The 12,615-nt window shown below is 44.8% G+C and overlaps 2 protein-coding genes across 8 annotated transcripts in view; one reads left to right on the forward strand and one right to left on the reverse strand.

Annotated features, from left to right (window-relative positions):
- Positions 1-12,615, forward strand: part of POU6F1 (POU class 6 homeobox 1) — a 74,740-nt gene that overhangs the window by 27,224 nt on the left and 34,901 nt on the right. The window contains exons 1-2 of one of the 6 annotated variants that reach the window (XM_060166205.1): positions 5,047-5,217; positions 9,540-9,597. The exons of 4 other annotated variants lie outside the window; for them this stretch is intronic. The gene's annotated coding sequence lies outside the window, so the exon portion shown is untranslated. Of the gene's footprint in view, positions 1-5,046; positions 5,218-9,539; positions 9,598-12,615 lie in introns of those variants that run through there. One more of the 6 variants, XM_060166208.1, reaches the window with a different exon arrangement.
- Positions 539-5,035, reverse strand: DAZAP2 (DAZ associated protein 2). Of its 2 annotated transcripts, none has more exons than XM_060166216.1 (4): positions 4,928-5,035; positions 3,822-3,940; positions 3,229-3,406; positions 539-1,979 (listed from the first exon to the last, which is right to left on the reverse strand). In XM_060166216.1, the coding sequence occupies exons 1-4, from the start codon at positions 4,938-4,940 to the stop codon at positions 1,666-1,668; spliced, it is 624 nt and encodes a 207-aa protein (XP_060022199.1). In that variant the 5' UTR covers positions 4,941-5,035; the 3' UTR covers positions 539-1,665. The 2 variants fall into 2 exon arrangements, with proteins under 2 accessions (XP_060022199.1, XP_060022198.1); XM_060166215.1 differs by having other exon boundaries at positions 1,719-1,988; positions 3,161-3,406.

Consider the following 12,615-nt stretch of genomic DNA (forward strand, 5'->3'; position numbering starts at 1 on the left):
GTATTGTTTACTTTGGAATTAAGCTGTATCTCTTTCGAGGTCTTAAATATTGCCTCCATTGTTCAAGCTCAAGTCCACCCAAGGTGAGACCCAAGAGTTGAGAGATCAATCTTGGCAACCTAGGTTCCAGGAGTTTTCAGTATTTCTCCAACAGGATTTTGGAAAAACTGAAGGTCATCCTGAACTTACACAAACTGTTAAATACTAAAAAACATCTTCCTCAAGTCAAACTTAAGGGCCAGTTAGAATCAACTGTTCCCTTATTTCTAAGTTTATGTTCGGAATTCCTCTGGCATAACAGGCTCATAAGAATCTGAAAGAGCTTAGGAAGTAAAATGAAGAAAAGTTAAACATCTAAACATCTAGAATGGAACTCATGAAAATGGTCAAATCTTAGCCTTGTACTACTGCATTTAGTTGAAAGGCTTCATTTAAAAAACCAGAATGACAGCAGCACTTATCTGAATTCTAGGTGGGATATAAAAGAAGATACATACAGAAGAGATCTAAAAACAAGCTGAGTAAAGAATCCTTGAAGTGAGGTGTAATGCAACTTCATCACTTTATTCAAATCTTCAAAATAGTCTTTATTCTACATTTTTAGTATAAAAAATCCACAAGTTAAGTGCACCACAGTGTAGAGAGAGACATACAACGCTGAACTTCCATAACAGTCAATGGTACAGTCAAACATCACATGTACAGAACACAAAATTTAGATGAACTGAAATTATAAGATAAAATAAAATAAAATCCAATTTTAGAGAACAAAAATCAAAATATTAAGGATCCCTGAAATATTCTTAACCCTAATGAGATTTCACTGGACTCAAGTCATTTAGTAGTGAGGCATTCACGATATGACCCCATTAACCCAGCTCAGGAATTCTTGGGAGCCATGAGTGGCTGCATCAGACTGACAAGAAATGGTAACCAATTTTTGATCTGAAAACTCCCCTTAATTTGGCTCTAGAGTCATCAGGCTTTTAAATGCATCCTCCTCCTTGCCCCTCAAATTATAAACAAACTGCTGTTTACAAAACAGTTTGCATCCTTTGTTAAAACAAAGCTCAGTTTTTCTGGCACCAAAGCAAATTTGGGTTTGCAAATTTGGTTCATGTATGAAGAGACAACCTACGAGGAGGGTCCAAAAGGCACCCTCCACTTTTGCTTGAGGAGACGCAAAAGCAGAAGTAATGGGGTCTGTGCTTGGGGCACGGGGGGTTTCAGAGGATCCTTTGTGAAAGACTAGTTAAAAGATGACAGGTGGGGAGAAGTGCAAGGAGAGAAGGAAATTAGTCTGACTGGCTTTCTGTCCTGCACCATTGATTCAATGGAGATCGGTGGGAAGGAATGGAAGACGAGGGTTGAGGGTAGGACGTGGAGCAAAGGACGGAAAGGAAAAGGCAGATAACTAATGCAGTTCATTTATAACAAGTAATATAAATCAAAGACTTAAAGGAGATTAAAGACCAATCAGAATAATTTGGCAACTTTAATTCTTAGGAAGATCAAAGTTCCCTCCAAACCTAATTTGATGTTTTATTACTAAAAGCAAAGACCAGTATGGTACAGTATTACTCCAGAGGAATTAAAGGAAGATCCTTAGGGCTGCTTTACCCACATTCATTTTATGAATGGATACCTCCCCTACCTCAAAATGCTTTAGGGCGGTACTGCTACCATTACGTGGTTCCTTATTACGTTTGAAAAGTGCCTGAAAGTTTGGGCACCAGAAAGACACCCCAACAACATGTGTCTAAACTGCAACTTCAGGTTAATATGACTAAAGCAGTTACATTGTGAGAAGTGCTGAAGGTATGTGATGTCTTTCCCGGCACAGAGGTGGCCTTGGTTCTTCACCAGATGGTGTAGCCACCATCTGAGCCACCCATGAAGAAGTTTCCCTTCCGCTGAGTTACAAGGACATTGGCTCCCTGCATGACTGCAAGCTGAGCAGCATTGGGAGGGCATCCAGGGGGAGGAGGCTGGAAGGAAAAGACAAGGTTGATTAGACACAGGGCAGCTGTGGAAGGGAAGTGGACAAAGGTGAAAGAGGACCAGTCAGGAAGACGGCAGTGTGCTAACCCATGGCATCTCAAAGAGCTAGCTATGCCACCAATTCAGGTACAGCAGGTCTCTAGTCTCTGTGAGCCCAAAGATATAAACAGGAAACCCACTCACTTGAAGGGTTTCAGGTCCAAGATAAAGCCTATGGATACCTTCTGAATGTGGGTAGTCCAGACCTATAGGCATTTTCAGGGCAAAAAACCACTCCTATTCACATTCTAAAATACAGGGAGCGGGTACTAGGTCCAGGGCCTTATGTCACAGGGTCCAACAGTTTTCAAATGGCCCTGGATAATCTGAAAGCTCTACCTGATGACAGCATTCTCACCTCATCCCTAGCCTGTGGTTATTGAGTAGATGGTCCTAGCAAGGACCATTTGGGCTCTAATTCCCATACATAAGAGAACTAAGCAGGAGACATAACTAAAAGCCCTAGTATCTTTCTAAATGTAATCTAATGGGGATTGTGCATTCTACTTCTTTAATCATCATGGTTCCTAATACAATGCCATACAGATGGCAAATATTAAGTAAATGCTTATGGAACGAATGAGCAGTTGTTACTAGACCAGTACCAAAAGTGAACTGGAAAAGCAGCAGGCAGGACTCCTAGGACAGGAAAACAAAGGAATCTGATTAACTCAGACACCAGTGAATGTGCCAGATGCTACTGACTTGCCACAGTTCTGCCCCCTCCAGTGCTTTCTGCCTGACTACTGGACGTCAGTGCTTGCACCAATACCAGCAACCATCACCCAGGGATGATGAAAGGATAACTATGTAGTCATTTCAGAAAGTTAAAATACACAAGGGTTGAGTTTTTTGTTTGTTTGTTTGTTTGTTTTTTTGCGGTACGCGGGCCTCTCACTGCTGTGGCCTCTCCCGTTGCGGAGCACAGGCTCCGGACTCACAGGCTCCAGACGCGCAGGCTCAGCGGCCATGGCTCACGGGCCCAGCCGCTCCGCAGCATGTGGGATCTTCCCGGACCGGGGCACGAACCCGCGTCCCCTGCATCAGCAGGCGGACCCTCAACCACTGCGCCACCAGGGAAGCCCAAGGGTTGAGTTTTTTGTGACAAAGTCATACTCACAGGAATGTTTCCAGCAGTAGCACCAGCTCCAAATCTGGCACCTGCATCATACCCTCCTTCCACCAGCACTGCTGACCCAGGTGGATAGATGGGACCAACTGGATAATAAGCCATGGGGATTGTGGAACCTAAAGGTCCAACAGCCACAGACTGGGCCATGGGAAGATACAGTGAGGCGCCAGGAAATGCAGCTGACATGGTGGGGACTGTGGCAGCCCCCGGGTGCACAAAGCTCGGACGATAGAGCTAAAAGAGGCAGAAGAGAAGGCAACTAGTTACTTTATGACATTTGTATTTCAGATCTCTTTAATGAGTCAATTCTTAATTCTCCTTGTGCAGATTACACTCTGAGTTACACAAGTTGCCTTTTCACTGCCACTAAATATTCTCCTGGATCACTTCCTGCTATAGCTAATGTTAGGCTCAAGGAACGCAAACTCATCTTCTTAGCCTCAGCCTGTGCCAAATAACATAAAATAATCAGATAATGCATTCTCAACCCCAACAGAAATTGCTGAACTATACAATGTTTTAGATTATTCATGTGAGCATTCTTTCCTGTTTGTGGAGAGTAAATAAATGTGTGGAGTCAGACTTAGCTAAAGACTGAAAACGTGATCCAAGAGTATTCCATTAATAAAGTCTAATAAACTGGAAGCACCTCTGAGTAGGCAGGTGGAGCATCAGTATAGGGTGGAGCCTGAGGAAGATGCAAGGTCTGAGGGTACACAGGATTCCCAGGAGGCTGCACCGGGTAGGTTGGCTGCGTTGGATATTGACCTGGAAGACAAGAAAACAATGCATGTGGCCTAGAATACAGAGTCACCAAAATACGGCAGGGCATGCTGGGTAGCCTAGCCGGAACGAGCAGAAAGAGATTTGCAAACAGACCGACTGCCCTGAAGGGCCTGATCCCTGGAGCCAAGAAAATAAGCATCCTCTTTGCACCCTTATAACTGAAGATGCTGGATTCTAACTGGACAGGAAAAGCTCTTTCCAGGAGAAGACTGGTGTCAGGGGAAAGTCTAGCTGGGCCCAAGATCCTTCCAGAATGCAGGGCAGCTCTGGGAACCCCTTCTTGCTGATGTTTCAAGAGTGTGTCCTGTCTCTCTACTCTGGGTGGTCTCCAAAGGTCTGGCTGTAACTGACCAAGACCTCATGAGTAACAGTGGTTGTGCCCATCGACCTCACAGGTTCCTACTCAAGGTCGACTTCCAAATAAAGTGAGTGGTGGAAGTGAACCTTGAGATCGGAGAGGGGGTTGAGGGGAATGTCCTGACACAGGAACCAGGAGACGTTCTGGCCGCCAGCGAGGGTAAGGGGAAAGAGACCCGTCGGGCCCGCCTGGCCCGCTCACCAGCGCCGGCACTTCACTAGTTAAGCCCGGGGGCCTGCCTGTGGTTCCGGAGCGCGGCGCCCCGCCTCTGCCAGCTCTCCATTGGCCCACCCAAATCTCACCTCTAGCTCCCCATTTGCTCCTGCAGATGCCCATCTCGACAAGCCTTCTCCCCCCCCACTGCCCCCCCAACCCGAGCCCGCGGCTCCAAACTGCGCCACAGAGTTTAAGGGGGAACGGGCCAGGAGGGAGCGAGCAACCGTAGTTCGAGAATGACAAAGGCGTCCGGCGCAGCCCCGGGCACTGAAGCTGGCCCAGGAGCGCGGCGCAGCTCTCCCCAGGCCTGGCGTCCAGTGACCCTGGGCTCCGGGCCCGCTCGCTCCGGGCCAGCATTACTTCCCCCGGCGGCCTCAGCCGCCCCCTGTCCTTGCCTTTGCTGTTCATGGTGGCTGCGGGTCCGGTTCGGCTCGGCGTCGCGGACGGTTATTTTTTTCGTCCTCTTCCTGTTCGTAGTCACTTCCGTGTCACGTGACGATTTGTCCGCCTAGCGTCACCCGACGCCCGAATGCCGCTGCCACCGGAAACCCCGCCCCTTCGCCCGGTCTCCAATAGCTGGAGGGAGGGCCCACGTGATCCCGCCCGCTCGTGTTGGCCCCGCCCACTGGGTCTTGTCCTCCAACCCCTACCCTTGTCTCTCGACTGGAAGAAAACCAAATAACAGGTATTGTCTCGAAACAGGAACTTCTCTCTCTTGGGCGCTCGGAGGCAGTACCATTAAACTATTCTCCGGAACCTTTTCCCACCTACGCACAGCACCTCAAGGTCATCTCACCTTGACAGTCTTTCCACGAAGGGGCATAGATTTCTACAAACGTCTCTAACTGCCTGAGATACGCTCCCCTCCCCAACCCTTGATTTATCGATCACGCGTTCCCCTCACTCGAATCTTCGCTGCCTGTCCTGCGGACAGTCGGTATTTATTTCTGTGTCGCTTTCTCACCATAAAGAAGGGTATGCTGTGTTGTGTCCCTCCCGCAGCAGCTAGCATTTAAACTGGCATACTCGTGGTAGCCAAGCAGTGCCTGTGGCCCGGCCCTTCCTTTGGTACCTGTTACAGGCACCAGTACGGCATCTTACGTGTATTTTCTCCGTGTTATCACTTCTCTTCTAACTTAATTGTTCTTAAGGGCAAAGATGCCATCCTTTAAGGCAGCAATTAAGTTTTTCCTTCTGTTCTCCATTTTAAGATATCTGCTGAGTGCTTGCTATGTGCAAGTGCAGAGATGGAGCTGAACAAGACAGCCCAACACTATTTCCTCATGGAGTTTACATTCTGTACTGTAGGAAGAATATTAGAAAAGCATCTGAAAAGGGAAAGCTTTGGAAAGAAAAGTCCTCAGTAAACATTAGAAGCCTGATAAATACTTGCTGATGAATGACTTAAACCACTGAAAAGAGCTGTACTCACTTCAATTCAGCAATCCCTTGTTTTTCTCTCCAGTATCCTATTACAGTTTGCAGAGCACCCTTAAAATGCACGATTTTATGGGGTCATCACAGGTCTTCACAGCAGCCCTGTGTGTCAGACGGGGCTTGTTTGATCATTCCTGTTTTTCAAATGAGAGAATTGATTAAAGAGATTTGCCCTAAGTCACACAGTGAGCAGGTTACAAAGTCAGGTCTTGTATCCTGGTTCCCAGGTTCCCAAGTCAGTTTTGTTTTGTTCTTATCACTTCACTCTGACTATCATGGCTAAAATACTCTAAAAGCCCAATTTCCAAGACTATTTGTATTTGGAGTTCTTTTAGGTTCCTTCCCTTTCAGTAGATTCATATTGTTTATTTAGTTCAGATTAATATTAGTATGTTAAAGCCTATGATATTTACCTTTTCCTGTATTTCTGACTCTAATCTTGAAGGCAGGCACAGTGTTGGATATTCACTCATTCAACAGTTCTTCAGAGAACACTTACAAATGCCAGGCACTGTTCTAAAACAAAACAAAGCTCTTGCTCTCCTGAATCTCACCTTCTGGTAAAGGGGCTTGCAAACTTTTGGGACCCAAATTGACAGTAATACACTTTAAATCATGACCCAGTACACACGCATTTATAAATATATGTAACTGAAAATTTTATGATCTGATACCTCCTTCTGTGTACAATGCACTGTCATATTTTCTATTTTCTCCTATTTCCTTTTTTCAATTCTGGTTGTGGTTTCACATCCTAGTAACAAGTCAGGACTCACAGTTTGAAAAATATTGGGTTTTTTTTTTAGTGGACTTTTACCCTCAGGGCCTTGCATTTTTCTTAGCGTGAAATTTGCAAGCAGTAGTGGTTAATTTGAATGAACATCCTTGGAGGTCAGACCAGTCAAATCTTCTTCCTTGTAACCTAACTTTTACAAGTCAGATCCTAAACTGATTCCACCCTAAAGCCTAAAACTGGAGAGGTCATTAACCTATACCCATCCTAACCTGTGCTCTGGGCCTCAGAAAATAAAGGAGTGAACCTGAGAAAGGAAACTTACCTTTTTTCTCTCACTGGGCCCTCAGTTAGGGACCCTGAAATTGTGATGACTATAGCAGCCCACATCAGTGAGAGTGTAGGAGAGGGATGCGAGTTCCAGACCTCACTGTGTCACCAACTAGCTTACTTTGGTCCTCGTCTCCTCAGCTCCCACTTATTCCTTGTCATGTAGAAATCAGATACTGCACCACTATCCTTGCAGATATTATCCACCTCGTGTCCATAGCAGACCAAGGAAAAGTGCAGGCAAGCGGACTGTATTTTGGAGAGGTTAAGTAGCTGAACTAAGTTATACAGCTGCAGAGCCAGGTGTTCAAACACAGCTTTGCTTGATTTTACAAGCCTTGTTTCTAATGTTTACATTGTTTAATCTATTTACATTGTTTTTAATCTGCTGCCTCCCAAAGGTCTCAGTTTCATCATCTGCCAGAAAATTCACATGACCCTCGTTTCACCTCAGGCTCTAAATCTAGACTCTGTTTTAGGGAAGGAAAAAAGCAAAGAGGAGCCTGAGAAGGCAGACGGGAAGTAGGCCAAGCTGATAATCAGGTTGTAAATTCTGATCAGGCCCTAGATAAAAGTACAAATACTTCTACTGGATGGTAAACAGCCATTGGCCCAAGCCCTCTCCCCAAATACCCTCCTCTGCTCCAGCCCTCCACTGAAACCCCTCCTCCCCAGACCTTTCCATGGTCCAGTAATTAAAGGGTTAACTCTTTTTTTAAATTGTTTTTTAATTAGTTAATTTAGCTGTGTCGGGATCTTCGTTGCAGCATACGGGATCTTTTGTTGCTGCACCTAGGCTTCTCTCTAGTTGTGGCACGAGGGCTCAAGAGTGCACGGGCTCGGTAGCTGCAGCGCGCAGGCTCTCTAGTTGTGGCACGAGGGCTCTAGAGTGCACGGGCTTAGTTGCCCCACGGCATGTGGAATCTTAGTTCCCCAACAAGAGATCGAACGCGCGTCCCCTGCATTGGAAGGCAGATTCTTAACCACTGGGCCACCAGGGAAGTCCCTAAAGGGTTAACTCTTGACACCCAGGAAGCCTGCAGGACCTAGCTCCAGCTAAGACAAGCTGCCCTCAGATTGGTCAGTGCCTCCTCTACAGGATGTTAGGTATTTTGCTTAACACGCTGGGACCAGGGTCTCCTGAAAGCCAGGGTGGAGCCAAATGAGATTAACAACAGAAAAGAAGGGGCTACAAGCCACTGTTTTCTCTGGCAGGTGGGATTAAGGGGCATCTGGCTACTTTCTTGAACAGGCGTCAAAAGCCTTTCTGTTTTCTTCATTCTCCTTGGTCCCCCAATGAGATGAAGATGTCATTAAGTCATCAAACATCCTTTCTTGAGTTAATTTAACAACTGTTTATCAAGCACCTGTTATGTGCCAGACCCTGTAATAGACACTAGGGAAACAATAGTGAAGAAGCACACTTAGTCCCTATCCTCATGGAACTTAGCCTACCTAATGGATGAGACAGAAAAGTAAACAGATAATCAAAATAGAGCGTGATTAATGCTGCCATAAGGACAGTATGGGGTGTTATGAGAACACCTGGGTGAGGTATCTAATCTAAAGGTGTCATGCTGGCAGTGATGTCTGAGATGAAATCTGAAGGGTGGGTGGAATTTAAGCAAGTGAAGAGGGGTCCCCAAATAGGGAGCACTGTATGCAAAGGCCTACAAGTGGGAGGGCTTATGGAGAGGGAGGATGTGACAACAGTTCAGTATGGCCGGTACATGGAATGGGAAGTGAGGACTGGTCAGAGACGAAGCTGAAGAGGTAAACAGGTGCCTTTCCATGCAGGGGGCCTTGGCGCCCATGGAGGATTCTATCTTAAGATAATGGAGTCTGTCCTACAGGCACCAGTTAGCCACCAGGAGTTTTCAGCAGAAAAGTGACATGATTATGGGTTTTTTTTATGATTATGTTTTTATTTTAGAAATATCTTTCTGGCTACCAAATGTAAAATAGATTAGAAAGGGGAAGAGTTGAGGTGTGCCTGGGAGACACAGTTAGGATACAGTGCAGTAATTTAGGTGACTGATGATGGCAGACTGGCCTAGGAAAGTGGCATTTGGGTAGAAAGAAGTGGGGGGATTCCAGAAATATTTAGGAGGCAAAACAGCTGGACTAATATTGGGATTAATGTCCAGGGTTAATTAACAGGATTAATGTCAGGGATGAAAACTCCATAAAGTCAAAAGAAAAATGACAAATTGGAAAAAAATTTTGCAGTTTACATCACAAAGGGCTAATTCCCCTAAATATTAATAGCTCCTAGAGATCAATAAGTATATGGCCAACCATTAGAAAAAGTAGCTGGGAGGAGGGGGAGTTAGATGAAGGTAGTCAAAAGGTACAGACTTCCAGTTATAAATAAGTACTAGGGAATGTAACATGATACAGAGCATTAACACTGCTGTACATTATAAATGAAAGTTCTTAAGACAGTAAATCCTGAGTTCTCATCACAAGGAAAAACATGTTTTCTATTTTTTAAAATTTTGTTTCAGCATGAGATGACGGATATCCGCTAACTAAACCTACTGTGGTCATCATTTCATGATGTACGTAAGTCAAATCATTTTGTTGTACACTTAAACTTATATAGTGATATATGTCAATTATATCTCCATAAAACTGGGGAAAAAATTTAACCAAATTTATAAAAAAAAAAGTAGCAAATGACATTTACAGACAGTTCACAGAAAAGGAAATGCAAATAGCTTCTAAACATATGAAAAGATGTTCAGCCTCACTCTTAATAAGAAGGCAAATTAAACCCACACAGATACCATTATCAGATTGGCAAAAATCCAAACATTTACTAACCTCAATTGTGAGGCTGTGGATAAGCGGACGCTCTAATTTATTGATGGTGGGAGTACAACTCCTATAGGGCCGATTTGGCAAATGTCTATCAAAATTACAAATTACCATCCCCACTTCTAAGAATGATTCCTACAGTTGTATTTGCATTCATGAGAAATACTGTGTATATAAGGCTGTTTACTGCAGCATTGTTTGTAATAGCAAAAGATTAGAAATAACCTATATATCCATCAATAGGGAACTGATAAAATAAATCTTAGTATATCCATATAATTAAACACTGCATGGCTGTAACAAAGAACGAGGAAGCTCTCCAAAATATTTCATAAATGAAAACAAGGTAAGGTTCAGAACCATGTGCTTAGCATGATGCCGTTTGTGTAAAAGAGCAGGAAAACTATATTCATTAGTATTTGAGTAAAGAAATTCTGGAAGATTACACAAGATAGCTACAAAAGTGGTTACTGGGTAGGGTGGGGAGACAGAGGTGGGAGTGACTTTTCACTATACACCTTAAAAATTTTTTTTTTAATTTTTGAACCATGTGAATGCTTACCAATTCAAAACATTAAAACAATGTGGGCACACCTATTAAAATGGTTAGCATTAAAAAGACTGACTGCTTCAAGTGTTGGAGACTGTATGGAGCTACTAGAATTCTCAGGCACTGCTGATAAGAATGTAAAATGGTACAACCACTTTGTAAACAGTATGACAGGACTTTAAAAGTTATATATACCGGGCTTCCCTGGTGGCGCAGTGGTTGGGAGTCTGCCTGCCGATGCAGGGGACATGGGTTCGTGCCCCGGTCCGGGAAGATCCCACATGCCGCGGAGCGGCTGGGGCCGTGAGCCATGGCCGCTGAGCCTGCGCGTCCGGAGCCTGTGCTCTGCAACAGGAGAGGCCACGACAGTGAGAGGCCCGCGTACTGCAAAAAAAAAAAAAAAAAAAAAAAAAAGATATATACCATGTGATCTAGTCCTTCCACTCCTATTAACCCAAGAGAAATGAAAGAATATGGGCATACAAAGGCTTACCCATGGATATTTATTACAGCTTTATTTGTAACAGCCAAAAACTGGAAACAACACAAATGTCCATCCACAGGTCAATGGATAAACACATTGTGGTGTTGCTATACAATAAAAAGCAATGAACTGCGGGTCCACACAACAACATGGATAATCTCAGTTATGCTGAGGGAAAGAAACCAGACAAAAGAAGAGTGCACACTAAGGGATTCCATTTATATAAAATTTTGGAAAATACAAACCATAGTGATAAAAAGCAGAGCCGTGGTTGCCTGTGTAAAGAGATGGGGAGGAACAGGAGGGAAGAGATGGACTTTGGGAAGCTTTTGGGGGTCATGGATGTGTTCACTATCTTGACTGTAGTTATGGTTTTACGGGTGTGTACAAGTGTCAACATTTATCAAATAGTACACTTTAAACGTGTAGTTTATTGTATGTCAGTTATGCCTTAATAAAGGTGTTTTTTAAAATAATGTTGGGATGAAGGAGAGAGAATAGCCAAGGATGATGGCTAATGAACTCTTTTAGTGAGTTTGGGCAAGAGGGATGCTGAAAAGAAAATTACAGCAGAACTCGGTAAGTGCTACAGTAGAGATGGATAAACTGTCCTCTGAGGACTCAGAGAATGACACGCCTCCTCCTGCAGGGTCTCCTAGTCCCAGTTAATTAGGCTGATTAGAACTTTTTAATGTACCTTTATTGAACACCTACTATGTATTGGGCTCTTCAATTGTGTAACTAGAGAACAAAACGACCTCCTATTTCCCAGCCCAAAGAGGGAGTATGGAGGTTTGTGGAAGAATCCAGTCAGGCTCTGAAGCAGCCTTTTCAAAACTTTGGCTGGTCTTTATGTAACTAAGGGAACAAGGATTACAAGATATATGACTCAGAAATGGATCCTTCTTTCTTTTCTTTTCTTTTTTTTTTTTTTCGTGGTACGGGGGCCTGTCACTGTTGTGGCCTCTCCCGTTGCGGAGCACAGGCTCCGGACGCGCAGGCTCAGTGGCCGTGGCTCACAGGCCCAGCCGCTCTGCGGCATGTGGGATCCTCCCGGACCAGGGCACGAGCCCGCGTCCCCTGCATCGGCCAGTGGACTCTCAACCACTGCGCCACCAGGGAAGCCCGGATCCTCCTTTCTTATTGCTGGAGAGCCTTTGTAGGAGAGGCACTAACACTGCTCTGCCTGATAGTGTAAAGGCCTCACTCCACTGTGGCTACAGCAGCCTAGTAAATCCTGGGGCAGCGTCTCTTCTTTTCGGGTTTTGAGCAATTTTTCTCCGTGTGAAATCCCAAACCACCTGCATCAGAATCATTTAGTGCTTCTGCACCAGGGAAGTTGGGACTTCCCTGGTGGCGCAGTGGTTAAGACTCCATGCTCCTTGGGCTTCCCTGGTGGCGCAGTGGTTAAGAATCCGCCTGCCAATGTAGTGGACACAGGTTCTAGCCCTGGTCCGGGAAGATCCTACGTGCCACGGAGCAACTAAGCCCATGTGCCGCAACTACTGAGCCTGCACTCTAGAGCCCGTGAGCCACAACTACTGAGCCTGCATGCCACAACTAATGAAGCTGAACTTCTCAGCTGGTTTTCACTTGGATTATAGGGAAAGTTAAAATAAAAAATGTAATGCTCTCCTCTATTCTTTGGAATTCTCTTTAGTTTTTCCCTAACTCTTCAGTAAAGAACCACCTTGTGTAGTCATGTTGGGGAGAATTCACAGCTGTGCCC

Source organism: Lagenorhynchus albirostris, chromosome 11 (assembly GCF_949774975.1).
Source record: "Lagenorhynchus albirostris chromosome 11, mLagAlb1.1, whole genome shotgun sequence".
Lineage (NCBI taxonomy): Eukaryota > Metazoa > Chordata > Mammalia > Artiodactyla > Delphinidae > Lagenorhynchus > Lagenorhynchus albirostris.